The following is a 15,594-nucleotide window of genomic DNA, read 5'->3' on the forward strand; positions in this document are numbered from 1 at the left end:
GGGTTGTGGGCTGGGCTCCTGCCTCTCCCCACCCCACTCAGCAGTCTACTCACCTGGCAGCCAGGAACAAGACACAGCTGACAGCCAGGTAGGCAAGAAGCATGAAGAGCCACACGGCAGGGGAGAAGGGGTCCAGAAAGGAGAAGTAGCCAGGCTTGCGGCCCTAGGGGGCAAAGGACAAATGAGAGCGGCCACCCCTGCCCCAAGCTGTGTGCTCTGCTCCTGTATCCCCCAGGAATTCAGAAACTACAGCAGCGGATCCACCCGCAGGTCCACTTCAGCCCGGCCCTCGGTCCCCTGCCCCATGCTAGGTCGCAGCTACTCCCTAGCCCAGGGAGACGTACCATGTGCACCCTGTAGAGGATGCTGATTCCCAGGGTCATGAAGGGCTTAGAGAAGTCGATGACCTTCTCCCTCTCAGCGGTGATGGTGAAGGCTGCCACAGCCAGGTCTGCCTTCTGCTGGAGGGCAAGCAGATGGGGCAGAGGGAGGGGGGCCCGAGACAGAGATGGGCAGTTAGAGACACTGCAGGCACCATCAAGAGAGTTGAACACAGCTCTGTTCCTGTCCCTTTAGACTCCTGGCTCCTAACTGCGCTATGGTCAAGTCTATCACAGCAACCCTGTTTTTGTTTTATCTTGAGAGAGAATCTTCAGTTGCTCAGGCTAGCTCTGAACTACTCACATAGCCAAGGCTAGCACCGAACTCCTCCTCTTCTCCTTGCCTCCTTTGCTTTTAAAGCCCCATGTCTGCTGTTGTCTGCTCTGCATACCTGTGTCACGAGGAAGCAGGAGACTGGTTCCCAGCACCCAAACACTGGCTGGCTCTGGGATCTCAGGAATACATGGCATTTATTAATTGCTTACCAGAATAGATAGACATGTTTTGTTTGTTTACGGTATGTGTGGATGTGTGCACATATGTTCACGCATGTGCATGTGTGTGGAGGGGATATGTGTAATATGCACACATGAAGGCCAGAGGTCCAGGTTGGGTGCCTTCCTGGCCTGCTCTCTACTTTTTGAGACAGGGTCTCTAGCAGAGTCTGGGTTCACTGAGTCAGCAAAGTGGACTGGTGAGAGAGAGCTAGGCATGCTCCTGTCTCTGCTTCCCTGGCACTGTTGCTGTGCCCAGCGTTCTATGCATGCTGGGTGAACTTGGGCCCTCACATTTGTGCAGAAAACACTTTACCCCCAGATAGAACTTATCAATCATCTTGTAGACCTCTCCCCAAGCTCTCAGAGTCATTTATAGATAGGGAAACTGAGTCTCAGAGAGGCACGGATGAGAAAGGGCAGCAGCTGGGGCCCATGAAGTGGGTGTAATCATGAGTCTTGTCCAGCAGACATAGGCGCTCTAGACAAGTGTCTGACAAACAGGGTGCAGCTCAGCACGAATGACCTCCGGGGAGAAGTCTGCATGCTTCCAGTAGTTACGGAAGCCAGAGGACAGGCCTGAAGTGGTGAAGGTTGGGGCAGAGAGAAGGTGTAGGCTGGGCTGTCCTCACCTGCAGGGAATTCCTTTCAGAATGAACTGAGATGCTATAGGAACATCTCATTTCATGGCCATTAGCCAGCCGTGAGCTGAGGGCTGACAGGGAACAGAGGGAGCCTGTGTTTCCTACACAGATACGACATGCAGTGCTAGACACGCAGTCCAGGCATTCTACAACACAATGGGTTCCGAACACTGTGCCGATGAGTGTGCGGAGACACTGGCCAACAGTGACACACATTTTTATGTGACCGCACACACATGTAGTAGGTTCATGCAGTGACATCTCTCAGGGGCCCAGTAAGTTCTATGTGACACTCAATCTCACAGTTGAGAAACAGAGCAGGTAAGGTGGGTTAAGGAATGCAGAGTCCTGGTCACATACACTCACACACACACTCACACACACTCACACACACACCTGTGTTAGCGGTGATGGTTCTCACATCAGTTTACATCGTAGTAGTAAATGTGACCAGTTTAAAAGAAGGGATGAGGGGGCTGGGGAGATGGCTCAGCAGTTAAGGGCACCGGCTGCTCTTCCTGAGGTACCAGGGGTTCAACTCCTAGCACCCACATAGCAGCTCACAACTGTCTATAAATCCAAGATCTGACACTGTCATACAGACATGTGTGAGCCAAAACACTAATGCACATAAAACTAGACAATTTTATTTTAAAGGATGAGCGTTCCTACTCAGTCCCAGGAATCCCTGTGTGTGTGTGTGTGTCACCACAACCCTCCTCCTCTGGTGTTGCCTCAGGGCTGAGCTGTCTCCTGCACCTAAGCTATATTAGGCTATTCCTCACTTACCCTGCATTCCTTGTTGAACCTGCACTGTGTCTTGGCTCTGGTTAGTCATCCAGTCCCTGACACTGAAGGGTAAGTTGTCTTTGAGCCTCCTCTCTTCCCTGCCCTGGACTTCACTGAGGATCTCTTGTAGCCCTGGCTGTCCTGGAACTCACTCTGTAGACCAGGCTGGCCTCGAACTCAGAAATCTGCCTGCCTCTGCCTCCCAAGTGCTGGGATTAAAGGCGTGCGCCACCACTGCCCAGCTCATTTCTGGGTTTTTGTTTTTGATTTTTTTTTAGGTTGTTTTTTGTTTTGTTTTTTAATGGAATCTCACTGTATAGCCCTGGCTAGTCTGGAACTCAATATATAGACCAGGCTGGCCTTGGTTTGAAGTCACGAAGAACTGCCTGACTCTCCCCCTGCCCCATTCCCAGTGCTGGGATCAACCACACCCCATCTATCTTGTCTGTGTGTGCATGCCACAGAACAACCTTGGGTATCATCCTCAGAAATGCTGTCCACCTCGTCTGAGACAGGGTCTCTCACTGGCCTGGAACTCACCAGGTACACTATGCTGGCTGACCAGTGAGACCCAAGGACACACCTGTCTCTGCCCAACTGATGCTGTAGTCTAAAGTGAATTCAACTGTACCCAGCTTTTCCACATGGGCTGCAGGGATCCAGCTCAGGCCTTTGTGCTGGCCAGGAAAGCACTTTCAGGCTGAGTTCCCTCTCCATCCATGGCACTGACTTTTATTATGGTTACGGTTACCCTTCAGGCCTATGGCATCTTTTGCAAATTTTGGATTACATGTCGCCTATTCTAGACTCTCGGGTTTAGGCCGGCTCTCACTCATCTTGGGGCATGATCTGGCTCCTCGTTTGGGCTCTGTTCCTGGTTTGTGTCCTCCCTCCTCGATACAGACTCTGTTAGGGCTCTGAGCCTCGGTTCCCTGATCCTAGGCTAGTTTAGGGCTGTATCCTCCCTGCCGCCCGGCTGTTGTTACCTCTTGTGACCTCCAGGAGGAGCTCTCTTCCTAAATGTGGGTTTGGGCTTCCCCTTCCATCCCCAGCCCCTGATACTGCAGCCCTGGCTGACATCTAGGAGATGAAAAGGAAGTGTAGGACACGCAGGAGCTGTGTCCCAATGGTCTAAATTCCCTTTACAGAACTGTGAACCAAGGCCCAGGCACATGAGCACCACTGCCTGAGGTCATACAATGCGTGTGTGTGTGTGTGTGTGTGTGTGTGTGTGTGTGTGTGTGTGTGTGTGGTGTGTCCACAACAGTCCCTCCTTGGTGGTCAGGATCCTATGAAGACAGAAACATCAGCCTTACAGACATGCCCCAAGGCTCTGTGATCCTCGGGCCGACTGTCTGGAGATCCCCTCCTTCCCTGAAAGCCTGCAGGGCTCCCCTTGCTCTCTGCCATCCTCGGTGACTCAGCAGCCTCTTCACAGCCAGGCCTTGGGCCCCATACCTGCTGCTTCTCTCTCCAACAGTAAGGGGCATCGTAGCTCTGCTCTGAAATACTCCCAGGCCTGCCCATTCCTCCCCACCCCCTTCAGCTAGCTCTGTGACACTCAGTGCTTTTCCTGACAGTCACATTTGTCTCCTCGGCACACCCCTGTAGCTTGTCTTTGGTTACTTTGTGGGTTCTTTCTCCCACCCTTCTCTTCCCCTTTCCTTACACCCTTTCAACCCCTAACACTAGATAGGAGAGAAAAAAGGATAGAGGGAAGGAAAGAGATCCCTGGATAAGGTCGTTAGACTATTTCCCGCTGATTAGATGGACTGAGTTCCTTGAGGTAGGTTTGATCTTTGCTGTAGGATATCTAATTTCTTCTTGTTGTTTCTTCTTTGTGCATGACTACTTAACAAACTGTGACCACCAACCAACAACCCACCATGCCTTTCAGGGCCCTAGTATTTTTATACCCTCTGAAAAGTCCCCAGAATTCCAAATGTCACACAGTCATAGAAACTATCTATAGCTGGCAAAATCACACCCCTGCTAAAGCATGAGACAAATCACAGTCAGCTGCTGTGGACAGTCCGAAGCAGCCCCATATCCTACACCTGGGAGTAAAATGAAAACATATTCTCATAATATTTCTGTGTTTTTTTTTTTTTTTTAAGAAATAAAAATTCCAAAATTGTCACCCTTCCCCCATCTCTCACAAAGTCTACATCCACTCCCCACACTTAAAACAAAGGGAGGCTGAAGAGATGGCTCAGTGGTTATGAGCACTGGCTGTTGTTCCAGAGGACTAGGGTTCAGTTCCCAGTATCAACATGGCAGCTCACAAACATCTGTCTCTGTGGTTCCAGGGAATCCAATGCCCTCTTCTGACCTCTATAGACACCAGGCATCCACATGATACACATATTTTCATGCAGGCAAATACATTAAATAAATCTTAAAAACAAACAAATATATACTATAGCTTCCATGTCACTAAGTGGCAGCCTCCTGCCTTGCTGGCACGCTTGCATGCATGGGCCTCTATCTATTTTACTGTGGCCTCTGGGGCCTGCCCTTTGCTTTCAATCCCTACCATAGGACCTCTGTGCTGTTCCTCCCTAGCTCCTCCTCACCACCACAGGCTGAAAACAAAACTCAAGCTCAAGGAGAATAAAGACAGGTCTCACGGACAACTAACCTGCCAGTGTCAAGGAGTTAGGCCTCCCTAGAGCACCTTCCAGAGCCCACCTCACCTCCACCCCAGGGTCCTCTTTTCCTCCCAAGTGTCTGTTCAGCGATGGACTAGGTGTGGTGGCACACACCTCTGACCCAGACACCCAGGGGGCTGAGGCGGGTAGATCTCTGTGAGTGTGTAGTGATCTTGGTGAGCCTGGTCTGCATGTCTGGTTCCAGGACAACCAAGGCTATATAGTAAAACTCTGTCTTTAAAAGGGGGTGGAGGCTGGGAGGTGATCCCAGACATTCCTCCAAAGCCCTTCAGATAGCCCAGACATCCCTTGATCTCACCACTTAGCTCAAACTATAAAATGTCTGTTCACTTCTGTGTCTCTATTACTAAACCACAGACCTCTGCGACAACTGCACAGAGTCCAGATCAGGGCAGGGGCCATATCTCATGTCCCATAATCCTTTGTTGGGGTCTGAAACATCACCATTGTATCCTGGGCCTCCAAGTTGTCTCCTTCTTCCCCTGTAAGAATCCACACTGGAATCTACTAAGTTTAGACACTTCCGCATGCATGACACTGCCCCACATGGCCACCATTCTGGGCATTCTCCAGAGCAGCGTGTCTGATCCCCAGATCCTTGATCTATGCAGAGGGACACCTCTATACCTACCACTTTACATGTGAAAAAACAGAAACATGGAGAGGGTAGACACTTTGATGTAGTTGATTCTGGGATTTGGAACCACTTGTCCTCCGTGTGGGTTTTCCGTCTGCTGTTCCCACCATCCAAAGTTGGGGGCATCTGAAGTCAGTCCTAGGCCTGACTCCTCTGTGTTTGCAGGGAGCTCAGTATATGAGTGCAGAGTGACTTTGGTTTATCTGTATAAGCGTTTTGCCTGCCTACATGTATGTGTGTACCACAGAGATCACATTTGGGCATTGGATTCCCTGGAACTTGAGTTACAGATGGTTGTGAGTCACCATGTGGGTGCTAGGAACAGGACCCTGGTCCTTGGCAGTACTGCCAAGCCATCCCTCTAGCTCTGGGAAAGCTGCAGCAACTTCAGTGTCTTCTTGTGCCCCAGCAGTGCTCTGAGTCCTGTGTGCCTCACCCCTCCCTGAGAGCAGCCTGGAGGTCAGTTCTACTCATCTGTCTCCCTCACTCTGGCCGCATCCACACTCAGCCTTCCTGACTCTGCCCCTAAACACCTCAGGAACGGCATCATTGCCTTCTGCCTCGATGCTGTTCACTTTCATCTCCCAGACCACTCGGCCAGCAGCCTGAGGGACCCAAGCTACAATCATCACATCACCCCGCTGCTTAAATGCTGCAATAACACTCATTCTTCAACTACTGACTAACATTCTCAGCTGGCTTTCTAAAGCTCTCAGCATATCTGTCTGCATCCATAAGACCCTACCTCAAACATATCCCATGAGGCCTTGTCCCACCTGCATTCCCGCCTTCCCACCCTGTAACCCCACACTGCAGTCACCTGCCATTCTGCTCATTCACCCATCCAACAGATCTTTAAATATTTACTAAGGCCCCTTAGTTGGCCAAGCAGGTGGGGCAAAGCCTCATGGGAGAACAGTAAGATGCTGAGCCCTGAGGAGTGGTGTGGCGACTGTTTTCTTCATAGTGAAATAAAATTCTATTGTGTGGGTATAGAAAGAGGCCCATGGGGGAAAAGAAAAAGGGTTTTGGCTAGATTGTATGAAGCCCTAGGTTCAGTCCCCAGTTCTGGGAGAGAAGAAAAAAAAAAAACAACCCTAAAATAAATAATAGATAAGTAAGATGAAAGAATTTAAAAGGGGGCAGGGGGAGAGGCAGGGTAATAGAACACACATAATATGAGGGCAGAAAGAACTATTGGAAGGAAAAGGATACAAGGGCAGGGCAGGAAAACTGAAGAGGTAAGAAGGGGATGAATAAAAGTAAATTATGTATGAAACACTATAATTTATCTGTTTGACTGATAACAAAATAACAAAAGAGATGATGGAGGAAAGGTCACTTGAATGTCCCAAAGCCAGCGGAAGCCCTTGTGATTGTCCCTCTGATATGTCCAAACCCACACTCCTGATGGGAGGGAAGCCACCCTGAAATCCACGTTTGTTTTGCCAAATGCTCTACCAGGCTCTACCAATAGGGGGCGCTACAGGGAAGGCTTCAAGGCTGTAGCCTGAGTGAAGGCTTGTTCTGCCAGGCTCCTGTCCTAGGGGGCTCTAGAGCAGTGGATCTCAATCTTCCTAATGCTGCAACCCTTTAATACAGTTCCTCGGGTTGTGGTGACCCTCAACCATAAAATCAATTTGCTGCTACTGTAATTTTGCCATTAACTTGTAATGAATCGTGATGGTGATGTAAATGTCAGTTTTCCAATGCTCTTAGGCAACTCCTGTGAAAGGGTTGTTCAACCCCTGAAAGGGTAGAAACCCACAGGTTGAGAACCCTTGCTCTAGGATGGAGGGCTACAACCCCGCTTGGATGGATGTCCTAGCAACAACTGCAGGGCTGGCTTCGCCCAGTGCCAGCCTCAAGGGGGCCAAGTTGCTGCATCTTTGTGCTTCTGATAAATAGCTCTAGCTTTCTCCTTTGCTGTCAGAACTAGAGGTGTGGCCACCTTCAGCACAGCACCAGAGAGGAAGGGTGGGCAGGAGTGGCCCTGCAGGCACGCCTAGCTCAGGTGCCTTTGCAAAGCTGGAATATGGCTTCTCATTTACATATTGCCTGACTGCATGTCCAAATGACAGAAAGGCTGAGTGCCAAAAATATTTCCTGTGTGGTTCTTTTTTTTTTTGTTTGTTTTGTTTTGTTTTTTTCCAAGACAGGGTTTTTCTGTGTAGCCCTGGCTGTCCTGGAACTTACTCTGTAGACCAGGCTGGCCTCAAACTCAGAAATCCACCTGCCTCTGCCTCCCAAATGCTGGGATTAAAGGCGTGCGCCACCACTGCCCGGCATCCTGTGTGGTTCTTTACTGGAGGTCTTTTACTCTCTCACTTAGCAAGTCAGTGAGGTGGTGTGGATCTGACTGAGGCAGAAATGACCCACAAGTCAGGCCTCAGACAGACAATCAGGTGCTGGGTGTCCTGTGGGGCCCTCCAGGAGCCAGGAGGGGTGTCTCAAAGGACAAGTCATCACAGAGAGCATGGGTTTGCCTCTACATGTGTCACTTGCCACAGCCCCAGACAGCATCTCACGGGACACCAGCATTCTGCCAATTTATGGATTGTTGGGCTCAGGGGACTGACCAGCCTCCCTCCAAATGCAAAGCTGGATGGGTCCTTTGGTAGACGGGAGTATGGAAGCCACACTATCTAATGTGGTGAAAATCGCCATGAAATCCCAAACACCTGCCAAATGTCAATAGCTCCAAGCAAACAGTGGTACTCTGGGATGAGCTGCTGGCCCTGAATCTATCAGGTTCAGGCAGGAGCTGTTGCCATGTGCTCATAGACTTCTTTTTACTGTCTCTCTCTCTCTCTCTCTCTCTCTCTCTCTCTCTCTCTCTCTCTCTCTCTCTCTCTCTCTCTGTGTGTGTGTGTGTGTGTGTGTGTGTGTGTGTGTGTGCAGGCCATGGTGCTCGTGTCTGAGCAGAGGACAATCTGCAGGAGCAGTCTCTCTCTCTCTACCATGTGGGCTGCAGAGATTAAACTCAGACCATCAGATTTGAGAGCAAGGGATCGTCCGCATGGAGCCATCTTGCTGGCCCCCCTTTCCTTTTTATTCTGGGTCAGAGTCTCACAACGCTGCCTAGGTAGGCTTACATGTGTAATCCTCCTGCCTTAGCCACGTGAGTGCTGGGATTTCAGTGGCTCTGCCGTGACTGGTTAGTTGGCAATTCTTTCTGGAGCTGGGGAGATGGCTCAGTGGGTAAAGTGTAAGCCTAGCACCCACATAAAAGCTGGGCATGGAGAGATGTGCCACCTGTAACTCAGTACTTGTGGGATGGGGAGCACACACGTGAGTTCCTGGAGCTCACTGGCCATCCAGTCTAGCTGGCAAGTTCAGTGAAGGGCCTCAAAATTAAGATGGAGGGCTGGAGAGACAGCTCACTGGTTAAGGTGACCCAGGTTCAATTCCCAGCACCCATATGACAGCTCACAACCATCTGTGATCTCAGTTCCAGGGGACCTAAAGCTCTCTTCTGGACTCCCTAGGCACCAAGCACACATGTGTGGTACATATAAAAAAAATGTGTATATACATCCAGTAAAAGTAGTGTGGAGGGGGACAGAAGAGAATCCCAGATGCTGGTGTCCACATGAGCTTTGCACGCACACACAGATGTGCATACAACATACATTGTACGCACATACACAATTCCTTCTGTTCAAATAACCACACGGCAGGATGAGTGCACATACCCAGCAATCCTAGCACTGGGAAGACTGAGGGAGGAGGATCAAGAGTCTAAGGGCTGGGGCTACAGCTCAGTGCATGCATGATGCTTTTGGTTCAACCCGTCTATACACACACACACACACACACACACACACACACACACACACACCACATAAACTGCTGTGATTTTAGTGAGTTAAGTAGTTATTTTTATCTCTAGACTGGTCTTGGCTGACATCAGCGAGGACTACTGCTAATCCCACTAATGAAACTATGTTGGGCTCCCTGCCATCCAAGCAGCAGTCAGCATGGGGCTGCGGGGATCCTGGAGATCAAGTCCTATGGAGCCCGTATCAGGGCAGACTGTGGAAGCATCGATGCTATCCTGAGGCAAGGCTTTGAGGATGTGCCTTGGGCTCCGGGTGGTCCTTAGAAATCAGTGTGGCTGAGAAGACATCTGCTGGGTCACTGGTGTGAGCCGACAGCTGTGCTAACTGGCTCTGGTAAAGACACTTCATTTGGGACAGCAAGTACAGTTAAGACATCACTTGGTTAAAGACACAATAACCCACAACCACTTTCCAGGATCCACCTGCCTTTTCATGTGATAAACAGGCAATGAGATGGGGGTGGGACAGTACCCTGCTCCTTTCAAGCTGTGGACAGCGACACTGATCTGTGCAGTTCCCCCTGGGGGATGAAGAACTGCTCTTGAGTTAGTAGGTAGGGAAACACGGAGCATCCTAAGGAACAGCCTTTGCTACCAGGGTGGCCCTGCTTCCTTGGGTCAGTGCGCCAACCTGAGTTCTACCAGTTTCTGGATATGTGAGTGTCAACCCTGCAGCCAGGAACTGGGAAAACACAGGGCAGGTCCATCACCCTATCGGACACCTTCTGAGTTCAATTTGGGGTTACACTCTGTCCACCGTGTGACCATATCGGCCTCCCTGTGATCCAGCAGGCAAAGCTACAGAGATGACCATGGAAAGCAATTAAACAATACACAACAAAGTCTTAAGAGGGTGCTCTCCTCCCTCAAGGGCTAGGATGGAACCCACAGCCACACATATAACAGGCAATTGCTCTACCACTGAGCTCAGTGGGGTTAGTGGTGTGTAGTACCATGCTTGGCTAACTGGCCATTCTATAACAAGAATCTGCCTGAGGAAAAAAGGGGCCGGGAATGGTGGTTCACGTCTACAATCTCAGCTCTCAGGAGATGTAGGTAGGAGGATCAGGAGTTCAAAGTTATCTTCAGCAAGTTCCAAGGTCAGCCTGGACTTTGTGACATTCTACTTCAAAATGAATTAAAAGCCAGGCAGTGGTGGCACACACTTTTAACCTCAGCACTTGGGAGGCAGAGGCAGGCAGACTTTTTTGAGTTTGAGGCCAGACTTAATCTACAGAGTGAGTTCCAAGACAGCCAGCGCTACACAGAGAAAACCTGTCTCTAAAAACCAAAAAGGAAGAAAGAAAAGAAGCTGAGTGTGGTGGCTGGCACCTGTAGTCAGGGCTGCTCTAGAGGCTGAGGTGACAGAATCACTTGAGTCCAGGGAGTGGAGGTTTACATGGACAACGTAGCAAGATCCCATCTCACAGAAAGAAAGGATCAAAGGATGAAAGGAAGGCAGTGGTGGAATGAAAGAAAGATGGCTTAGAGGTTGTACTTGTAGAGAACACAGGTTCAAGTCCCAGTCCATACATGGCAGTTCCTGTCTGTTGTAACTCCAGTTTCAGAGGATCCAACAATCTTTCCTGGCCTTTACAGACACCAGACACCACATACACACATGTAGGTAAGAACTCTTTATAGAAACATATACATGTACATGTACATATATATAGGGGGGGGGTTAAAATCTGTTTAAATGCTAACCAGTGTATCTACATGGGGATTGCAGCTATGTTACCCGCTTAGGTTAAAACAATCAGATACTTCCTCACTGGCACAGCCCCCTCCCCCCCATGGCCAGCTTGATAATATCCACTGTTGGCAAGTGCTCATTCTCCTCCATTTTTGTGGGGATATAAATCGACAGAGCCTTTCTGAACAGCCATTTGGCAGTACAGACTTTAAGACAATCCCTATTTTTCACCCTCCTACTTCTTAGAATGCATCCCTCAGGGACATTCCCACAAACCCACAGGCCAAGTTCAGAGGGGCAGCAGCCGTGCCAGTGAAGACTGGAAGTCACCCAGCCTGCCAGTGATAGGATGAGCTTAATAATTCACGCCCCAGCCATGAATGGAATTCCCCAGTCTCCCCTTTTAGTCTCAAACACTGCCATTCCAATGTAATTCTCCTTTCTCAATCTGACCACTGCGTGGTGGAAACAGGACACATCACAGGCTGGTCCAGCCCAACCCCACAGCCACCTGACTGCCGCCATGCATATCCAGTCTGGGAGCACACTGGCCATGACTGACGCTGCAGCCCAGGCCAAGTCTTCCAGGTCTAAGCCTCCTCTCATCCAACAGTCTCCCACATATGCCATCTGCTCCTCCTCTCTCCCATTGTAGCTGCTTCCCAAGAGAATATCCAGAGTACACACTTTCCCCTTAGTGATTTAAAAGATCCAAGTGGTATGTCTGTTCAGTTAAATGCAGACAAATAAAAAGGAATGTCAAGTTGGCAGCTCAGTGGTTAGTGAAGGTGTTCACTGCCAAGCCTGCTGACCCGAGTTTGAGGCCTGGAACCTATACAGTGGAAAGAGAGAACTGACTTCCACAGGTTATCCTCTGGCTTCTACTCTGTGCCATGACACCCATGTACACACACACACACACGCACACACACACACACACATGGTATTTTAAAAGGACTGTGATAGTGATATCTGAGGCTGGAGAGATGGCTCAGAGTGCTAAGAGCACCAGCTGCTCTTGTAACTCTGGTTTTAAGGGATCCAATGCCATCTTCTGACCTCCACAAGTATATGAAATACATGCCGGCAAATATTCACACTCTTGAATAAATAAAAATGTTTTTAAAAAAATCACACTGAGTGTAAAGAACCAGATTGAAAAGTCTGTATGTTGGACGAGCTCACTCATCTGAAGTGTCCATGACAGATAACTACTGAGACAGGAGGATCTTGGCCTCCAGAGGCTGGAGTGCTAAAGACAGGAATAGGAAACATTCACTAATGAATCCATGGGTGCGTGTGTCTGTGTGTGTTATAGGGTGCATGTATCTGTGTGTGTTATAGGGTGTGTGTGTCTGTGTGTGTTATAGGGTGCGTGTGTCTGTATATGTTATAGGGTGCATGTATCTGTGTGTGTTATAGGGTATGTGTGTCTGTGTGTGTTATAGGGTGCGTGTGTCTGTATATGTTATAGGGTGTGTGGGGGGGGTTATGAAAATACTTTGGAATCAGATATAGGTGGTGGTTTCAGGGTTTGGTTCATGAAAGCTCAACTATCTGTCACTTGCGTGTCCAGGGATCCATCGCCCTCTTCTGGCCTCTGTGGAAACTGCACACATGGTGCACTTCATACATGCAGGCAAAATGCTCAAATATGTAAAATAAAGTTAAATACATCTAAAAAATTAAAATGGTTACTTTTGATCTGGGCACTTGGGAGCCTGAGGCGGTTGTACCTGGTGCTCAGAGCAAATCTGGATATGAGATCCTGTCTCAAGAAACAATCAAAACGAAGGGCCATGAGGCGGCTGGGTGACTAAAGATGCTTGCAAGCGAGCCTGACAATTGGAGTGTGGTCTGTGGAACCCACATGGTGGAAGGAGTAAGCAGAGTCCTAGGAGCAAGAAAGCATCTGTGCTCCCCTCCCCCACCCACAATAAATAAGTGTTGAAGAAAACCAAGCAAATAGATAAAATATCTAACCTTATATGAAGGAGAAAAGAGGATTTAGAAGAGGTGGTGTACATCTTTAATCTCAGCCCTAGGGAGGCAGCGGCAGGTGGATGTCTGTGAGTTTGAAGCCAGTCTGGTCTACATAGTATGTTACAGGTCAGCCTGGACTCCATAATAAGACCCTGCCTCAGAAAGAGAGGGAGCCGGGATCATTGGACAACTCTTGGCCCTGCTTAAATCACACAGTGACTTCACAGTGCAATTCAAAAGCACTCCAGATCTCTGTGCCCCGATGAGCGCCCTGTGCTCTGTGCCCTCCCTGGTGGACCGCACAGCTGCCTCCGTTCCTTCACTCTATCGCCTTCACAGTGCTGCTTTTATCCTGAGAGGCTGCTGAGCTCAGTCTAACCTCCAGGTGACCTCTGCTAGGGAATGCTCTTCCCTCAGACCAGAACCGCCTTTCAGCTGGTATTATGAGAGCCTTCGAAGTATCAAGGTGTTCTAGAATGCTAAGGATACAGACACGAGGTACATAGTACTTAGTCCCTACAGACACGAGGTACATAGTACTTAGTCCCTACAGATACGAGGTACATAGTACTTAGTCCCTGCAGGACTGTCCTCCTCTCAGTGTGATCTCTTCCTACGCACACACACACATGCACACACACAGACACACACACATACACGCACACGCACACACACGCGCACACACGCGCACACACACACACACACCGGTTAGCTCCTTTAGCGCCATCATGTTTTGCTTCTATCCACAATGCCCCCACTGTCTCACATGATATATATTCACAGTCAGTTTCCACACTAGAACAGCAACTTCAGGAGATCTCTCTGGTCTGTACAGCATCCTGCTAGTGTCTGGAGCACAGAACGGCACATGATAGGTGGACAGTAAAGAAATAAAGTAGGGCGTGATGGTGCACACCTTTAATCCCAGTACTCGGAAGACAGAGGTGGGCAGATCTCTGTGAGTTCCAGGCCAGCCTGGTCTACAGACTTCTAGGACAGTCAGGGCTACACAGAGAAATCCTCTCTTGAAAAATTAAAAGAAAAAAGAAGGAGGAGGGAAGAAGAGGAGGAGGGACGAGTCAGTAAATAACTAGACTAGGTTCAATCTAAAATGTCTTTTAAAATTTAAGATATGGAGGCTAGTGTTCTTTTCTTCCAGAGGTCCTGAGTTCAATTCCCAGCAACCACATGATGGTTCACAACCATCTGTAATGGGATCCGATGCCCTCTTCTGGTGAATGGAAACAGAACAGGAAGGCAGAAGAAACAGGAACTCGCAGTTGCCCTTGACTGCACAGTGAGTTCCAAGACAACCTGGGCTACATGAGACTCAGTTTCAAAAAAAAAAAAAAAAATCTTTTTAATGCAAGTTAATTACTTTAAAGAAAAAAAAGACTGAGAGATCTGCCTTACATCCTGGCTGTCTCTGAGGTGTGAGACCATGGTCCATGCCAAGCCACACTGAGTGTCCCTGCTAATCCCTCGATGGCGTATCAATTTGTATTGCACATTTGAACTGAGGCAAATAAAGGGCTTCTGTTTTTGTTTAGGTCCTGTAACAACGGAGGCTGAACCCGAAACTCAGAGCCAAGCTTGCGCAAGCCAAACATTCTACCGCTGAGCTAGCAACACCCCCAGTCACATGGGAACTTTTGATAACATGTAGGAATGTGATTTTGATATAAATACATTTTATGCAAAATAAAATAACAATAACACTGGTTTTGTTTTGTTTGTTTCAAGGCAGGGTTTCTCTGTGTAGCCCTGCCTGTCCTGAAACTCACTTTGTAGACCAGGATGGCTCCAAACTCAGAGGTCCCCCTGCCTTTGCCTTCCAAGTGCTGGGATTGAAGGCATGCACAACCACACACAGTTATAATACTGTTTTGCTTTTTTTTTTTTTTTTTTTTTTTGAGACAGGGTTTCTCTGTGTAGCCCTGGCCTGTTCTGGAACTCACTCTGTAGACCAGGCTGGCCTCAAACTCAGAAATCTGCCTGCCTCTGCCTCCCAAGTGCTGGGATTAAAGGCGTGTGCCACCACTGCCCAGCCATAATACTATTTTATAACATGCAGTTAGATAATTTATGACTATAGCAAGGTAATTTCATTTGTTTTGTTTGGAAACAGGGTCTAGTCTAGGCTGGTCTTGAATTTGCCATCTTGTCTTGACCTTCTGAGTACTAGAATTCTAAGTATGCATCACCATGCTTGGCTATGAGACGATGTTTTGTTTTCATTTTTAATTTCTACTTTATGTTTAGGGTGTTTAGCCTGCATGCATGCTGGCACCACATCTGGTGCCAGCAGAGGACAGAGAGGTTATCGGGTGTCCTGGAACTACAATTATAGACAGTTGTGAGCCACCATGTAGGTGAGTGGGAATCGAATCTGGGTCCTCTGGAAAAACAGCTAGTGCTCTCAGCCATGTCTCCAGCCCCAAGATGATGGTTTTATAA

General features: G+C 48.8%; 1 protein-coding gene across 3 annotated transcripts in view; it reads right to left on the bottom strand.

The window, feature by feature from the left end:
- Grik5 (glutamate ionotropic receptor kainate type subunit 5) overlaps window positions 1-15,594 on the bottom strand; it is a 63,131-nt gene that overhangs the window by 14,351 nt on the left and 33,186 nt on the right. For all 3 annotated transcript variants that reach the window (XM_034517070.2, XM_076929745.1, XM_076929741.1), the window contains 2 exons: window positions 345-458; window positions 54-163 (listed from right to left, as the gene is read on the bottom strand). In XM_034517070.2, coding sequence (XP_034372961.1) covers window positions 54-163; window positions 345-458 — 224 coding nt within the window. The remainder of the gene's footprint in view (window positions 1-53; window positions 164-344; window positions 459-15,594) is intronic.

The sequence above is a fragment of the Arvicanthis niloticus genome, chromosome 1 (genome assembly GCF_011762505.2).
Source record: "Arvicanthis niloticus isolate mArvNil1 chromosome 1, mArvNil1.pat.X, whole genome shotgun sequence".
NCBI lineage: Eukaryota > Metazoa > Chordata > Mammalia > Rodentia > Muridae > Arvicanthis > Arvicanthis niloticus.